Below are 15,609 nucleotides of genomic sequence, written 5' to 3'. Positions count from 1 at the left end.
GGCAGAGCTAGACCAAATGATTTCATGGGCCTTATATAACCGGCCAGGTGTTCCCCACCCCTGGTCTAAAGAAAAACTACAAAATTACATACCTGTTCAACTGGATTCAAACGGAACATACTTCTTGCAAAACCTCCTGTTCTCTTTTCCAAACACAGGATGTAAGAAGCCATTTAACCTCATGCTTGTAAAAACTACAGTTGCTAAGAAACAACCAACTGTTCAGAGTTAATTAACACTAAAACAGGATTTTTAGTTTTGCTTTTAAATTAAATTGAAAACTTTTTACACTTAAGCAATGCTTCTATTTATTCATTCTTTCAATAGATATTTATTGAGTGCCTTGCTTTGTTTTGCTAAAGAAAAAACAGCCAGTTTTTCTTTTCGGGGTGCTAGGGGTAGTGACAAAGGGGATATACTGGCTAAAAGAAGGAGACAGTGGAGAAAAATCAGCCCTGTTAGAAATATCATGTGTCTAATATTCCTGACCAATTATCCTCCTTTCTCAGTGTAACAGGTAGCAAGTCTGTTAAATTTTAGGACTACAGCGGTTGCATGTACTTGTATTCCCAGAAGACTGGTTTTTGCACATACAGCTGAGGGAAGCTGAGTGGGCTGTTTCACCTGGACACTGGCCAATAGTCTGTATCAGTGGTCGGCAATCTCATTAGTCAACAGAGCCAAATATCAACAGTACAACGATTAAAATTTCTTTTGAGAGCCATATTTTTTAAACTTAAACTTCTTCTAACGCCACTTCTTCAAAATAGACTCGCCCAGGCCGTGGTATTTTGTGGAAGAGCCACACTCAAGGGTCCAAAGAGCCGCATGTGGCTCGCGAGCCGCAGTTTGCCGACCACGGGTCTACCCTGATATAAATTTGCTTCACCTGCTTCATGGGACTAACCCAAGTGAAATATGAGAAGTTTGCACTTGAGGCTTTTAGAACAAGCATGTCAGACCCACGGCCAGCAGGCCACATGCCTAAAAAGTAAAACAATATTTGTGGCCTAGCCAGTGTGGTTCAGTGGTTAAGTGTCGACCTATGAACCAGGAGATCACTATTTGATTCCTGGTCAGGGCACATGCCCCGGTTGTGGGCTTGATGTTTCTATCTCTCTCTCCCTCTCCCTTTCTCTGAAATCAAATATATATATATATATATATATATATATATATATATATATATATATATATATTTTTTTTTTTTTTAAAGAAAAGATTAGGGCCTAATTGAGGTTATAATACATTAATGGAGTCTAAGGTCATAAATGCTGAAATAGGTCCAGAAAAGGAACTCGTCCTTGTCACTGTCATCAACAAAACCCTGGAATGTCTATCTTCATCTCTGCAGCCTTGCTCCAGGTGCTCTGTGCATCACTCCTGCCATCTTCCCAGGTGGTTTTAACATGCTACATTGGCTTCTCCCATGTTTAGCTTCCTTACTACATTATTATCAATGTTCAACTCCCAAAGTCCTTCACAGCTACAGTGGTCTTTCTTACCCTCATAGCCAAAATTCTGATTTTCTTTTTACCAAAAAAAAAAAGTCCCAAAATAGAGGGAAAAAAACCCGGTATTAAAGTTTTTACAAAAAGAAAATCCCTAACTGATGTTTTATTTGATGTCTAAGCTGTTGTAGTTATTAAGAATTGTGTTTAACTTCATATAACTTAAAACAATAGTGGCTTAAACAAGACATTTATTTCTTAAAAGAAATCTGGAGGTAAGCCAATCTAGTGCTGGTATAGCGGGTCAGTCCATAGTCATTGGGACCCAAACCTGTTCTTTATTTCCAATCCTGTATTTGTGTGACTTATTCCTTGATATCATCCCCTTGGCCAAGATAGGTGCACAGTTATTGTGGCTCCAGCCATCATATCTGTAATCTCAGCACTAGGTTTGGGGAAAGGGTGGAGGAACAGGAGGCCTTCCAGCTAAACAAGCTCCCTTTGTCTACACAGCTTTCCTCAATCCCCTAATAATAGTTCTTATTTACATCTTATTAGCCAGCCTCTGGCCACCTGGCCACATCTCCCTGCAAGGGGAAAGCCAGGAAATGTAGTCTTTTAGGGAGGCCTGTTGCTGCCCCCAGATTAAGTCAGGGTTCTGTTATTAAGGAAGAAAATGAAAGGAATCAATATTGAGTGGCACTTAGCAATGTGTGCCACAGCAGCTAATCAGTGACCTCTCCCTTGAAGACATGGGAAATCCACTAGAGTATAAGTTCCACTATATCACCAGTGCCAATCACCTACCTGCCTTGTAGGGGCTCAGTAAATAATGGGTGAAAGATTTAATTTAATCATATTATTATTTTTCTCATTACAGGTACATATAGACAGATACATATAGAATACATCAAGCACTTGAATAGTGGAATAGTTCATTAATAGTAGAATATTAATTAATGAGCTTGTTAGTTATTAAAAAGCTTCAGGGAAATTGCCAAACCCTGTTTCTTTTTAAAATAGTAATTATAGTTAATGTTTATTGAGAGCATAGTATGTGTTTTGTTTTGTTTTTAATCCTCACCCGAGGGCATCAGAGACCATGCTTAGAGAGAGGAAGGGAAAGAGGGAGGGAGAGAGAGGAGCAGGGGAGGGGGGAGGAGAGAAGAGAGAAAGGAAGAAAGAAAGAGAGAAAAACATATCAGTTGCCCCGACCTGGGGATCAAACCTGCAACCCATGTATGTGCCCTGACCTGGAATCAAACCAGCAACCTTTCCGTGCACAGGACCATGCTTAACCAAGGGAGCCACTCCCACTAGGCCCTAACTGTTCCTTCTTAGACTCACAAGTTATCTTCTTAAATTTTGACACTTTGTGTAGCCTTGCTACTTAAAGTACACGGAGCTGGCTAGAAGGGGCAGAATCTGAGGCTCCACTCCAAATCTATTGAATCAGAACCTACATTTTAAACAACATGCCCAGGTAGTGCGAATGTGCATTAAAATTTGGGGAGCTTTATTATGCTTTAAAAAAATACACTGAACCACAGATTTCCCTGCACTTGAATTTTTTTTCTGCACTCGAATTAAGGTAGTGTGTGTGTGTGTGTGTGTGTGTGTATGTGTGTGTGTGTGTGTGTATGTGTGTGTGTGTGTGTGTGTGTGTGTGTGTGTGAGATGTACCAGTGCTTCCCACCAGCTGGTTGGGATGATTTCAACCTACAGGAAAAATGTCCACTAGGTGCTGGTTCTATTTGCAGATAACTCAGAAGAGAACATCAAATTGTACTTGTCTTAAACGTTTTGATTACTAAAAGCGACTCTTACATAGCAGGTGGGGTGGAGACCAGAGTGTCTGGCACAGTTGCCCAACACACACTCCCTCTCTGTCGCCCGGGGCAACTTCCCCAGGCCTGACAGTTGGGAGAGGGGCTGGAGGCTCAAAGCCAGCTGAATGGTTGCTGCAGTGCCTTCAGGTGACTTTAACCCCGGTGTCTGGAAAATCAAGCAGTTAATTGCCTAGCAGGTATTAAGGCAGTTGTGAGGGTTGTTTGTCCCGTTGAGAGGTTTTAGCTCAGGAGCTGGAATTTTTGACTCAGAAGTAAAAACTCTGGATTCTTTGTCTCTTATGATCAAGTTTCTGGATAAATGGCTGGACAGAAGAGTTTTGCAGGTTTTGACAGAGCTCAACAAAATAATTATTACTGGTACTGGCCAAGGTGAGGTGTTTTTTCCTACTCTGAGTGAAAATGAAGGTTGTTTAGGGTTCTATTTCGTACATATTTTGGGGGCAATTTACAAACGATTGCTTTGAAAATTGGTGTTCTTAAACACTTAAAGCAGACGTCATACTTGTAACTTTTGGGAAAGGAGAAAGCTCTGTGGTTTTGGACGACTCTGCCTTGGTTGGTGATGCCATTCTGGTTGTCTCCCCTCTACTTACTATTAGGGTGAACCCTAAGTTCCAGTTCCACCAGAGGGACCCCTTTGGCAATGGGCAGGAGCAGCAGCACAGCTGTTGTTTTCTTTCTGGCTACAGCTGTGGTCCTGCAGTGGATGGAAATGAGCACCCTCTTTCTGCGCGTGGGACCTCTGGACACCCGGCTGGAACTCCCATTACACCCGAGGTATCACTCTCTAAATGAATCCTGTGTCGGTTGGTGTGCCCAACGTGAAACATCTTTTTCCTGTCTTCACACCTCCACATCCTGCCATTCAGCTTCCCACAGCGGTGGCTTTTGCTCCCTATTTTAATACCTGAGAGCAACAACTGATGACCCCAGAAATTTTGACTTGCAAACGATGTAAGTCCTCACTCTCTTCCCAAAACAAAATAATAGGCTGATGGAGTCTTGTGCCTAATTTCTTGTTACTAAATTTTAGATTATTATCTTTCAATAGATTTTACTCTTAAACACTTAACATAGGACAGGAGGTAGGTTTGTTTTTTTGTATTGTTTTGATACAGCAGTAAACATTAACACACTTTTAAAAAGATACTTTAATATTTTGATTAATCAAGTAACTCAAAGTAACCTATTTCTGAAAGCCTCCCCCCACTCTCACTTCCCCTTCCCCTCCCCACTTCCAAGAAAACGCTGTTGAAGTTGATCTTGTCCTCTAGACTTTTCCCCTGTCCTCTTGTTAACTCAGTGTGATAGGGCTTTGTTTCTGTTTGGGGAGTTGGGAGCGCCTTGGCAGGAATGGACTGTGTGGTATATACTTGTTTGCTTCTTGCTTGCTTCTGCTTATAGATTGCATCTGGAGAGCTTTCTTTAAAGCTGCCCATTTGAATGTGCTATGAGTTTAGCTCACCCCTATTGACTAACATTTTAAATGTTCTCAGTGCCTTAACAAACTTCTTTTACTTATTTATCTTCAGGCATTTGAGTGTTGTTATTTTTTTGGCTAAGAACAAATTCTGGAAGTGGAAGATCTGGATTAAAGGATGTATCACTTAACATTTTAAACAGCAACTTACCAAAATCCAGCCCGAGTTTGCGCTTTCCACTATAGTTTGTAGGTGTGCTTGCTTCTGTTTTTTTTTTGTTGTTGTTGTTGTTGTTTGTTTTTCTGTGTGATTAGCCAGTTGGACAAGTGAGGAAGACATTTGTCTATTATTGAGGGCAAATATTTTTTCAGGTGTTTATTGGTATCTGTTTCTGACTTAGTTGACGTTTTTTGCCGACCTTTCTTCTGTTGCGTTGTGCCCCTTTTTCTTGACTGTGTAAGGTATTTACATATTAGGGAAATTAGCCCTTTGCAGTCAAAGTGTCACAGGTTTTTCTCCCCAGTTTATTTCCTGATGTGCACAGTGTCACTTTGTGTGATGGCCTTGGCCTTAACAGCAGAGTTGAACTGAACAGCTAAGTCCTGTTTTTAAAACTTGTATTCTCTTGGCAATTTTTTTGCCCAAATTTTCATTTTCAGTTTTGCAAGTCTGTTTTAGGTGTGCCTCTTAGAGAAAATATCTTGTTAGACTTCTCACTATTTTTTTCTTTTAAACCCAACCTGGGTTGTACCCTTTTAGCAGATGCTTCATCCTCCTCCTATATAATAAAAGGGTAATATGCAAATCAACCCAAAGGCTGTTCTACCGGTCGCTGTGATGCACACTGACCACCAGGGGGCAGACGCTCAATGTAGGAGCTGCCCCTGGTGGTCAGTGCGCTCCCACAGGGCGGGTGCTGCTCAGCCAGAAGCCCTGAGCCGGGCTCATGGCTGGCGAGCTCAGCAGAGGTGGTGGCAGCACTAAGGACCCCTGGGGGATGTCTGACTGCCGGCAGGCGGACATCCCCCAAGAGGTCCCGGACTGCAAGAAGGCGCAGGCCAGGCTGAGGGCCACCCCCTCCCCCCTCTCCCCCCAGTACCGAACATCATGTAACGGGCCTCTAGTATTATATATTTTTAAAAAATCTTGCTACATTGCCTGAGGTTTTAGCACATTTTTTTTTCTTTTACCCTCCTTTTTCTTTTCTTTTCTTTTTTTGAGAGATAGATGGTCTATCTGACTTCTAGTGGCTACCTTTAGATCTTTAAATAGAGAAGTATCAGTTTGAGTATATTACCAACTCCAGAAATGAAACTATTTCTTTATCTCTCCACTCATGAATAAATAAGAAATTAACACTTTTTTCCTCTCCTTGCCACTCCTTACCTTCTTTCTTCTCCCCATTTGTGTTGACACATTTTCATTTTTCAATGTTTCATTCTCTAGTCAAATTTTTATCATAACATGCAGTTTTTCCTTCAAGAATTATATATACATTCTCTTTAATGGCTGTGGTTACCATACTTGTGCCACCGGCCTGCTCTCTTGGTGGGAGTTCCTGGTTAGGAAACTTGGTGGGAGTTTTGGTCAGCAAAACTCAAGACTGTAAGGCTCTCCAGTGAGTCTTTCACTCACACATCTTCACTTGAGTCTTCCCTAATAAGGTGAGCCCTCTATGAGATGTCATAGGTTTATTGCCCACTTCCCCCACTGTAGCACACCCGAAGCCCTAGCCCTTGTCTCCCCAAATTAAGGGTTTAGCCTCTCCATTTTGGCATTGTGTCCTGCTTAAGATTACAGGAACTGGATGTCTTCAAAACGATTCTCAGGTCTTGGGGTGTCCATCAGCACAACTTGCCCAAACTACCTCTAACAGAGGAAAACCATTTATAGATGTGCCCTTCTTTAAGGACAGCCAGCAGCATACACTCTCCAGGTGAACCTCATTCGGTAATGCTCTGTCTCCAGACAGCTCCTGCTGCCCACACCCTCCTAATTTAGGATCCACATTTACCAGAGGACACATTGAAAAGGAGGAAATGTGAGGTTACTTGGACATTGTATGAAAGGGTCTCATCGTTCGGGCCAGTTTGGCTCAATGGTTAGAATGTCAGCCCGCAGGCCGAAGGGTCAAGGGCACATACCTTGGTGGCATGTTCCCCAGCCCTAGTAGGGGATTGTGCAAGAGGCAACCAATCAATGTGTCTCTCTCATGTCAATGTTTCTCTCCCCTCCTCCCCACCTTCCACTCTCTCTAGAAATCAATGTAAAAAAATATCTTCAGGTAAGGATTATAAAAACACACACAAAAAAAAGAAAGAAAGAAAGAAAGAAAGCCTCATTTAAGCACAGATTCTGGCTTCTTAGTCATTTCTAAATGGAAAAAAAATACATTAGTGGTGTGATTAAATTTTATGGTAACCATATAATTTATTTTGCAAATCAGGACCTATTTCAGAGCAAAAGGGAGGCATACTTGCAGATTGGAGAGAAGAGGTAGTGGATCTTTGGCTTTCAATGCAATATGTCCTTATTAGCAGGGGAGGCTTAATTAAAGTCATTAGTGCCTCCAACTAACTCCGCCTTCCTGGATGGGGCTGATTGCTTGGAACAGCTGTACATCTTTAACAAAAACAGGTTTCCAACAGGTGCTTAAAAGAGGAGTCATAGGAACTTATGCCCCAGTAGAGCAAACTGTCTAGGTTAACCAGCCAAGACTTATTTGGGGAATACTTCTGGAATTTACTTCTCTCAGTATGTAAGGGGATGGTTGATTGGTTTGTTTTCCTGTACCCTCTGCATTTCCTTAAGCACCTACTTCCCTGTCCTCGGCTGAGCCATGGAGTTGGTGGTGTGATTAGAAGGCCGTGGTGGGGGATGTGGAGACTTTGCAGATTGTCATCTGGAAAGAAGGGCTGAGCTCCAGGTAGAGAGTTGGGCTTCTAGTACAGGGACTATGGCGTCTGGGCACCAACATTCCTGGTGTCGGACGCTTATCGCAGGCCCTAGGATGCCAGTTCTCAGAAGCTTCAGAGAGGCCAGAGGCCTTAGTTGGGCTTGCTCCTTTTTTGTGGGTTTTCTTCTGTTGATATAGTTCACTCACTTCATAATTGTAATATATCATTTAAAGATTCTTCTAATCAAAGTTCAAAAATAAATTTAACCTAAAGAGAGTTTAGTGTTTTAGATATTATTTGTGAGAGCTAGATTTTTCTAAGAAAGCCTGTGTGATAGTAAACCTTTAAATGAAATTATTTTTTTCTTAAAATACTGATTTTCATTGTAGGAAACCACAGCTCTGGCGGGAAACCAAGATGAAAACCTACTAGAAGGTAACATAAACCTTGTGTTGCAGTTCTTAAAAACAAAACTAACAATGGCTAGAAACGGAAAGGTCCTACTGGAAAATACCAGCGTAGGTTGTCTAAGCCATTTTCTTTAACAACTCATCTACTTTTTGGCAATTGCCTCTGTGGGAACAGCTTTAGTGTTCTCCTCTCTGGGTCTTTCTGAAGGACTGGGAAAATGGGGGCATTTCCAAAAAATAAGATGATAAGTTGATTTTAAGATCTTGTTTCCTCCATATGTTTAGACTTTGGGATTAATTATGCTTTAATTTGGATTTTTAAGGAGAAAAGCATGAGGCACTTGCTGTGACCTTGGCTTCCTGGCTCCCCTTAGGGTTATTGGTTCCTGGAGGACCCAGCAGGCTCCCTCTGTAGAGTCAGGTGTTTTTTCATGTAGTTCTTGATCTGTTTTGAAAAGAGCAAAGTGTATCTGCCCAGAGAAGAACCCTGTTTCTGAATGTGTCTTATTCGAGGAAAAAAAGAAAACATTTGGCTTCTTTTATTTATTTTAAGCTATGGGAAAGAGGAATAGAAACAAAATGCAGAGAACACTTTTGCCTGTTTCCTTATCAAATGTCTGTCTTATCACATGTCCATCTGGTCTCTTCTCAAATCTGGGAGCATCCATCTGTGTAGTCCCAGGAACCAACACAAAGTCTGCATGTTAGTTGGTGTTCAGTGTTTACTAGTAAATGGAATGAAATTGATGTTTAAAAGAAAACTAGGGGCAGTTCTAGTTTTTAGTACTTGATTGGAATATGAAGAACAGGTGCTCATTGTATCTCGGCGGCGGGGGGGTGGGGTGGCGGGCAAGATTTCATTCTGACTAAAGTGTGTCTATTCTCCCTGCTTTTATATAAGTTCTTCGGGAACAGTCTATAAAAAGAACAGAGAAAGACATGCAATAAGATTGTGCTTTCTGAAGCCAGACTGCCAGAGTTCAGCTCTCTCTTACTGGCCCTGTAATTCCACATTAATTAATCTCCAGTGCATTGGTGTTCCCACCTGGAAAATGGGGTTTAAAACCTACCTCCTATGAAATGAGGGCAGTAGCTCTAAAGTGTTTTAACAGGTTTTGGCACATAACAACCACCCGAGGGTTAGCTATTCACAGATCCGGAGCCGCTCTGTCCAGTAGAAATGTATGGGAAACACAAATCCACCCACATAGGTAGTTCTACATTTTCTAGTAGCCAAATTCAAGAAACAAAAAGAGACAGGGAAAATTAATTTAAATTTTTTAACCTTAATCTAATATAGTCAGAATATTATTTCAGCATGTAATCAATATAAACGTTTAATGAGACATAAAACATTTTAATACCAAGTTTTCACAATGCAATGTATGTTTACATCACATTTCACCTAGGATTAGCCACATTTCAAGTGCTTGATAGCCACATGTGGCTAGTGGCTACAACATAAGTCTAGAAGGCCCACAGGTTTAGGAAAGATGTAATGAGCTTGACTTTTATAGGCTTCTATTGCCCCTATGGCCAGCATCATTAATCTAGGTTCCTAGCTGACATTTGTTTTCTAGACCACAGTTCCAAGGGAGAGAGTGCTCATAAGCATGCGCTCCTGACACCTCTCCCCTGGCCAGGAACATGCAGAGTCAGGAGCCTTTTAGCAAACAACTGATCAAGACAAAGAGGTAAAGGACCTAGGACATGACTTTAGGAAAAACAAAACTTCAGAACATTCAGGGGAAAATAGAAACATCTAATTTTATGACTAGAAGCTCTCAAAGGAAAGATGGTTCCAAGGGATAAAACTCTAAAGAACAAGCGCCGGGGTGTTCCTCAGCATCTAAAAGGGTTCAGGAATCTGGAGAAGGGGCTGCGCGTAAATTAATAAAGAGACTAGAAATATAAATTTGGATTACGTGCGGGAGCCAGAGGAGACTTAGCTATAGTAACCAAGTTCTCTCTGTCTCCGGACCCAGGGATTTTTATTCCCACATTTTGGCCTATAGCAAAGCAGATATACATATCAAAAGGTAAAGTTTGGTATACAGTACACATTGTCAGGTTCGGGGAACTGCCCTCAACAGGGAATCATATGTATCTTCAGGTTTGGGGAAATGCCTACAGCTGTTCAGCTGTTTGGCCAGCAGCAGGTAATAACATGTAGATTTTCAGGTTTGAGGGAAATGCTTTTGGCTATTCCAGCAGACAATAATATGTATCTTCAGCCCTGCTGAAGCCTCAAGGTTCCATCAACCTTTTGATGAAACTTCTTGCATTTACTAGTAGCCCGTTTGCACGAAGATTCGTGCAATAGACCTTCATTCACCTGGCTGCCTGCACCAGTTTTCTGCCGGCACCAGGGACCCAGGCCTTGGCTGTGGCCACCGCCTTCTGCCTTTTTCAGGGTCGGGGCTTGGCCCCGGGCGGTGGCCTTGGGCTCCGCGGCACCTAACATCCTTGCTAAGGATCACAGGAGCCGACCCCCAGTGGTTTCCTGCCATCCTTGCAGGCTGCCCACTGGTGCCCAAGGCTGGGAAAGCCTCCGCCCCAGGCTTTCCTGGCCTTGGGCTTGCCGCACCCAGCGTCCCTGCTACCAATCACAGGAGCCGACCCCCAGTGGTTTCCTGCAATCAGTGCAGGCTCCCCGCTGGTGCCCAAGGCCCGGAAAGCCTCGGCCCCTGGGACCCCCGGGAGGGGCGGGATGGGCACGGCCAAGCCCCCCCAGGTGGCCAATCGACCCGGAACCCCCGGGAGGGGCGGGATGGGCCTGGCCACGCCCCCCCAGGTGGCCGATCGCCCCCCCCCGGACCCCTGGGAGGGGCGGGATGGGCCTGGCCACGCCCCCCAGGTGGCCGATCGCCCCCCAGGGACCCCTAGGAGGGGCGGGAGGGGCCGGCCACGCCCCCCCGGGGTGCCGATGGCCCCAGGCACCCCGGGGAGCGGCGGCATGGGTCCGGCCACGCCCTCCCGGGGTGCCGATGGGCCCGGCCACGCCCCCCCAGGGTGCCGATCGCCCGGCCACGCCCCCCGGGGTGCCGATGGCCCCAGGCACCCCCGGGAGCGGCGGCATGGGCTCGGCCACGCCCCCCCGGGGTGCCACCATCTTGATCTTCTCAACGGCAGATATGCCACCCGGAGTCCCGCCCCCAGCCTCCTGCTGGCCCAATCGTGGGCATAGTGGAGGTGCGGTCAATTTGCATGTTTCTCTATTATAAGGTAAGATGACATGCTGGAATTAGCCTCCAGCAAACAAGAATCTGACAATACAGTAACAAATGACTCCAGTGCAGAAAAATAAGATGTAGCTCATGAAACTTATATGATTGGCAGGGGCTATTGGGTGATCTTGGTTCTAAAATGATAAATACAAAAAGACATTGCATTAGTGCGTTCAGGCTGCTATAACAAAATATTGCAGACTGGGTAGCTTTAACAGCAAATTTATTTTTTGTGGTTCTGGACAGTGAAAAGTCCAAGATTAGGTGCCGCTGATTCAGTTTCTGGTGAGAACTCTCTTCCTGGCTGCAGATGGCCACCTTCTCATATCCTCATGTGGTAGGGAAGAGAGCTCTAGAGCTCTGCTGTCCTTTTTTTAAGGCACTAAGCCCATGGCTCTAGGGTTTTATCCTTACGATCTCATCTCATCCTAATTATCTCCCAAAGACCCCATCTCCAAATAGCATCAAATTGGAAGTTAGAGTTTCAACATGTGAATTTGTAACAGGCGTATCCTATATAATAAAAGGCTAATATGCAAATCGACCAAATGGTGGAACTACTGGTCGCTATGATGCACACTGACCACCAGGGGGCAGACACTCAATGCAGGAGCTGCCTCCTGATGGTCAGTGGGCTCCTACAGGGTGAGTGCCGCTCAGCCAGAAGCTGGGCTCACAGCTGGTGAGCGCAGCAGCAGTGGCGGCAGCCTCTCCTGCCTCTATGGCAGCGCTAAAGATGTCTGACTGAAGGCTGGGAGTGGGCCAAAGCCTTCAGTCGGACATTACCTGAGGGCTCCCAGACTTCGATAGGGCGCCGGCACCGGGACTCTAGTAAATAAATATGAGTGAATAGCATGAACACATGTGAATATTAGGAAGCACATTATGGCCCTAAACTTTGCAAAAGTTATAAAGGAAAACAGAAAAGACTTCTTCAGTTACATTCAATACGAGGAGAAAAAAATGGACTACATTTAAAAAGTCAGTGATCTTGGAAACCTGGCAACTTGAACTGAACATCTAGGTCTGATGTTTTCATGATAATACCACATCTCATCACAGGGTTTCAGGTTTCCGAGAAGGAAGGTCAGGCTCCTCTCTTTTTCTAAATTAGTTGTTACATGTATATAGTTTATTCACATACCAGTCTGTTAACTAAGCAGGTAAAGCAGCATGGTTATTTTTTCAAAGTCCCGGCCGGGACTTGGTTCTGGCTCACTGTTTGGCACCATATCCACCCAAGTGCTCCTGCCAGAAACTCAGGTGTCAACCTCGACCCTCCCTTTCTCCTTTACCCCAAATTGACTCCACCTCCAAATGTTGCCTGCTTATCTCCAAAACCTCTCTTGATTCTGTCCGTTTCCTCATTTTCATTCACCATCCAGATGCTCGCTGAGTCTGGTTGCACTACTCCTTTTTTGGCTTCAATTTCTATTTTTAAACCTCATTGAAAGGAATACACATTTAAAAATTTTTAACATGAATTGCCTTTAATATTTCCTGCTAATGTTTTTTAAAAACTGTAAACTATTTCTGATATATGTCTTGTCAAACTGTCTATTTTTTTCATGTGCGTTATTGGCTTCCGCAGATCCCAATCTTCCTTTGAATATTGAGGAATTAAACAAAGAATTTATGGTGAAAAGTGAAGAACTTTACGATTCTCTCATGAATTGCCACTGGCAGCCTCTGGATACAGTTTACTCTAAAATCCCAGATGAGACCCCACAGAAACCAGATGTTCATTAAGCTACCCAATTATTATATTAACTATATCCTGTTCTGTTTTTGTTTTTCAAAAAAATAAAATTCTCCCAGGAATATACTGGGTTCTGTGTGTAAATACAAATTCCCAGGACTCAAATATGATTGAAATGATAGAATATAATGTAAATAAACTTTACCACCACATCCATTTCTGGAAGTGTGTTATATTAGACTAGTGGCCCGGTGCATAGATTCATGCACATTGAAAGGAAATTAATTAGAAGAAATATTTTAATACTGCTATTTGCCCTTCCTCTATAATAGAAGTGTCAAAGATGAAAGAAAATGAGTAAAATGTACCTGAAAATAATCCTCTCTAATAAAATGGTAATATGCAAATTAACCATCACTCCGCTATATAAGCCACACCCAACAGCCAAGCCACACCCATCATCCAATCAGGGCGAGTATGCAAATTAACCCAAACCAAGATGGCTACAGCCACAGAGAGCAAGGTTTCCCAGGTAACAGAGCAAGCCAAGCTTTCCATAGCCGTTGCAGGCCTAAGCCTCCACTCAAGCTACAAAGTTTCAATTATAGAAGGTAAACAAATTCAAACAGAAATGGCGGCAGAATGGAGCTAGAGAGAGCAGGCCAGGGTTGCCGGCGGCAACAGGGGAAGCAAAGCTTTCCGCACACCCTGGCCGGGCCCACCCGCTTAAGGCTACAAAGTTTCAATTGTAGAAGGTGAATTAACTGCCACAGAAATGGCTGCCGCTCTGGAGGGAGCAGAAGGCTTGGCTCCGCTCCAGGCTACAAAGTTTCAATTGTAGAAGGAAAATAAATTCCAGATACCAGGGCCTCTGCTTGGGTTGCCAGGGGGCGTGGCCGGCCTGCAAACCACCACAGGCCCCTCGCTCAGGCCGCCCCACGCCCCAAGGGAACCCCACCCTGATCCGGGACACCCTTTAGGGCAAACCAGCTGGCCCCCACCCGTGCACCAGGCCTCTATCCTATCTAATAAGAGTAATATGCAGATTGATCATCACTGCAACACACAATATAGCTGCCCCCATGTGGTCAAAGATCCTGCCCCCATGTGGACACAAGATGGCCACTACAAGATGGCCAGCAGGAGAGGGCAGTTGGGAGGCACCCAGCCTGCAAGGGAGGGCAGTTGAGAGGGACTAGGCTTGCAAGGGAGGGCAGTTGGAGGTGATCAACCCTGCAGGAGAGAGCAGTTAGGGGTGACCAGGCTGGCAGAGGAGGGAAGTTGGGGGCAAACAGGCTGGCAGGGGAGCAGTTAAGCATCAACCAGGCTGGCAGCGGAGTGGTTAGGGGGTGATCAGGCTGGCAGGCAGAAGCGGTTAGGGGCAATCAGGAAGGCAGGCAGGCAAGCAGTTGGGAGCCAGCAGTCCTGGATTGTGAGAGGGATGTCCGACTGCCCGTTTAGGCCCGATCCTGGTGAGGATCGGGCCTAAACGGGCAGTCGGACATCCCTCCAGGAGTCCCAGATTGGAGAGGGTACAGGCTGGGCTGAGGGACAACCCCCCACTGTGCACGAATTTCGTGCACCGGGCTTCTAGTAAATTAATAAATAACATGATATAACAACAAAGACATGATATGAAAACAAAAACATGATATAAAAACAACAAAAACATGATATAAAGCCCTAACCAGTTTGGCTCAGTGGATAGAGTGTCAGCCTGTGGACTCAAGGGTCCCAGGTTCGATTCCAGTCAAGGGCATATACCTTGGTTGCAGGCACATACCCAGCAGGGAGTGTGCAGGAGGCAGCTGATCGATGTTTCTCTCTGATCGATGTTTCTAACTCTCTATCCCTCTCCCTTCCTTTCTGTAAAAAAATCAATAAAAAATATATTTTAAAAAATTATATAAAAACAACATTGATAAAAACAATGACTGATAAATTGATTAAATGTATTCTAATATCTCCCTGTATACTTAGCCTTTTATAGATATAGAATAAACTTGCTTAATTATACCTATTTTCTGATTTAGCTATAAACTTTTTCCAGCCCAGTGAAGCACCCCAACTTCTCTTTCAGGTAATTGTCAGCAACACAGCAGTCAATATTAACATGAAGCAGATTATTATTGTAGATCACACAGGGAGAACAAAGGGTAAAATATTTAACTGCAGCAGTGTTTGACTGTATTCTGCGCAGTGAGAAAACCTGAAGTCATTTTCAAGGTCCACCATTTCTTTTCAGTCGGGTCAAGTTTCTAAGCGTTCTAAATCTCTGTTTTCCAGCTAATGAAAAGAAAGGAAATGTAGATCAGAACTTGGATGTTTGATCTCCATTTTCTGACCCTCAGACAGTGGAGACTCACTCATTTCAATTGAACAGAATAATTCCTAAGCATGGAAAAAGTTTGCCTATCAGTCTTCTAAGGGAGGAATTGGGCCCCCATAAAGGCCAGTTCTGGAACTTCAATGTATGTATTAACTGTGCCTCTTATAAAATACTAGAGGCCCTGTACACAAATTCGTGCATTGGTGGGGCCTCTCGGGGTGGCCTGCAGAGATCAGGCCCAGCTCGTGCCCCCAGCCTTGCACCCTGTTGTGGCCTGGTGCTGCCCTTCACCTGCTCCACCATCCCGCCTGCAGGGCGATAGATC

At 44.2% G+C, this 15,609-nt stretch overlaps 1 protein-coding gene across 1 annotated transcript; it reads left to right on the top strand.

Annotated features, from left to right (window-relative positions):
* Positions 1-3,599: 3,599 nt before the first annotated feature.
* On the top strand, positions 3,600-13,064 carry LOC307103371 (uncharacterized protein C6orf52; the record flags this gene model as incomplete). The annotated part of the gene is made up of 4 exons (XM_079777672.1): positions 3,600-3,670; positions 3,901-4,078; positions 8,009-8,054; positions 12,848-13,064. The coding sequence occupies 4 exons, from the start codon at positions 3,600-3,602 to the stop codon at positions 13,003-13,005; spliced, it is 453 nt and encodes a 150-aa protein (XP_079633798.1). The 3' UTR covers positions 13,006-13,064.
* Between the last annotated feature and the right edge of the window lie 2,545 nt (positions 13,065-15,609).

Source organism: Cnephaeus nilssonii (assembly GCF_951640355.1).
Source record: "Cnephaeus nilssonii genome assembly, chromosome: 7".
Classification (NCBI taxonomy): Eukaryota; Metazoa; Chordata; class Mammalia; order Chiroptera; family Vespertilionidae; genus Cnephaeus; species Cnephaeus nilssonii.
The sequence above is the reverse complement of the archived record's forward strand: the minus strand, read 5'-3'. Positions and strand labels throughout refer to the sequence as shown.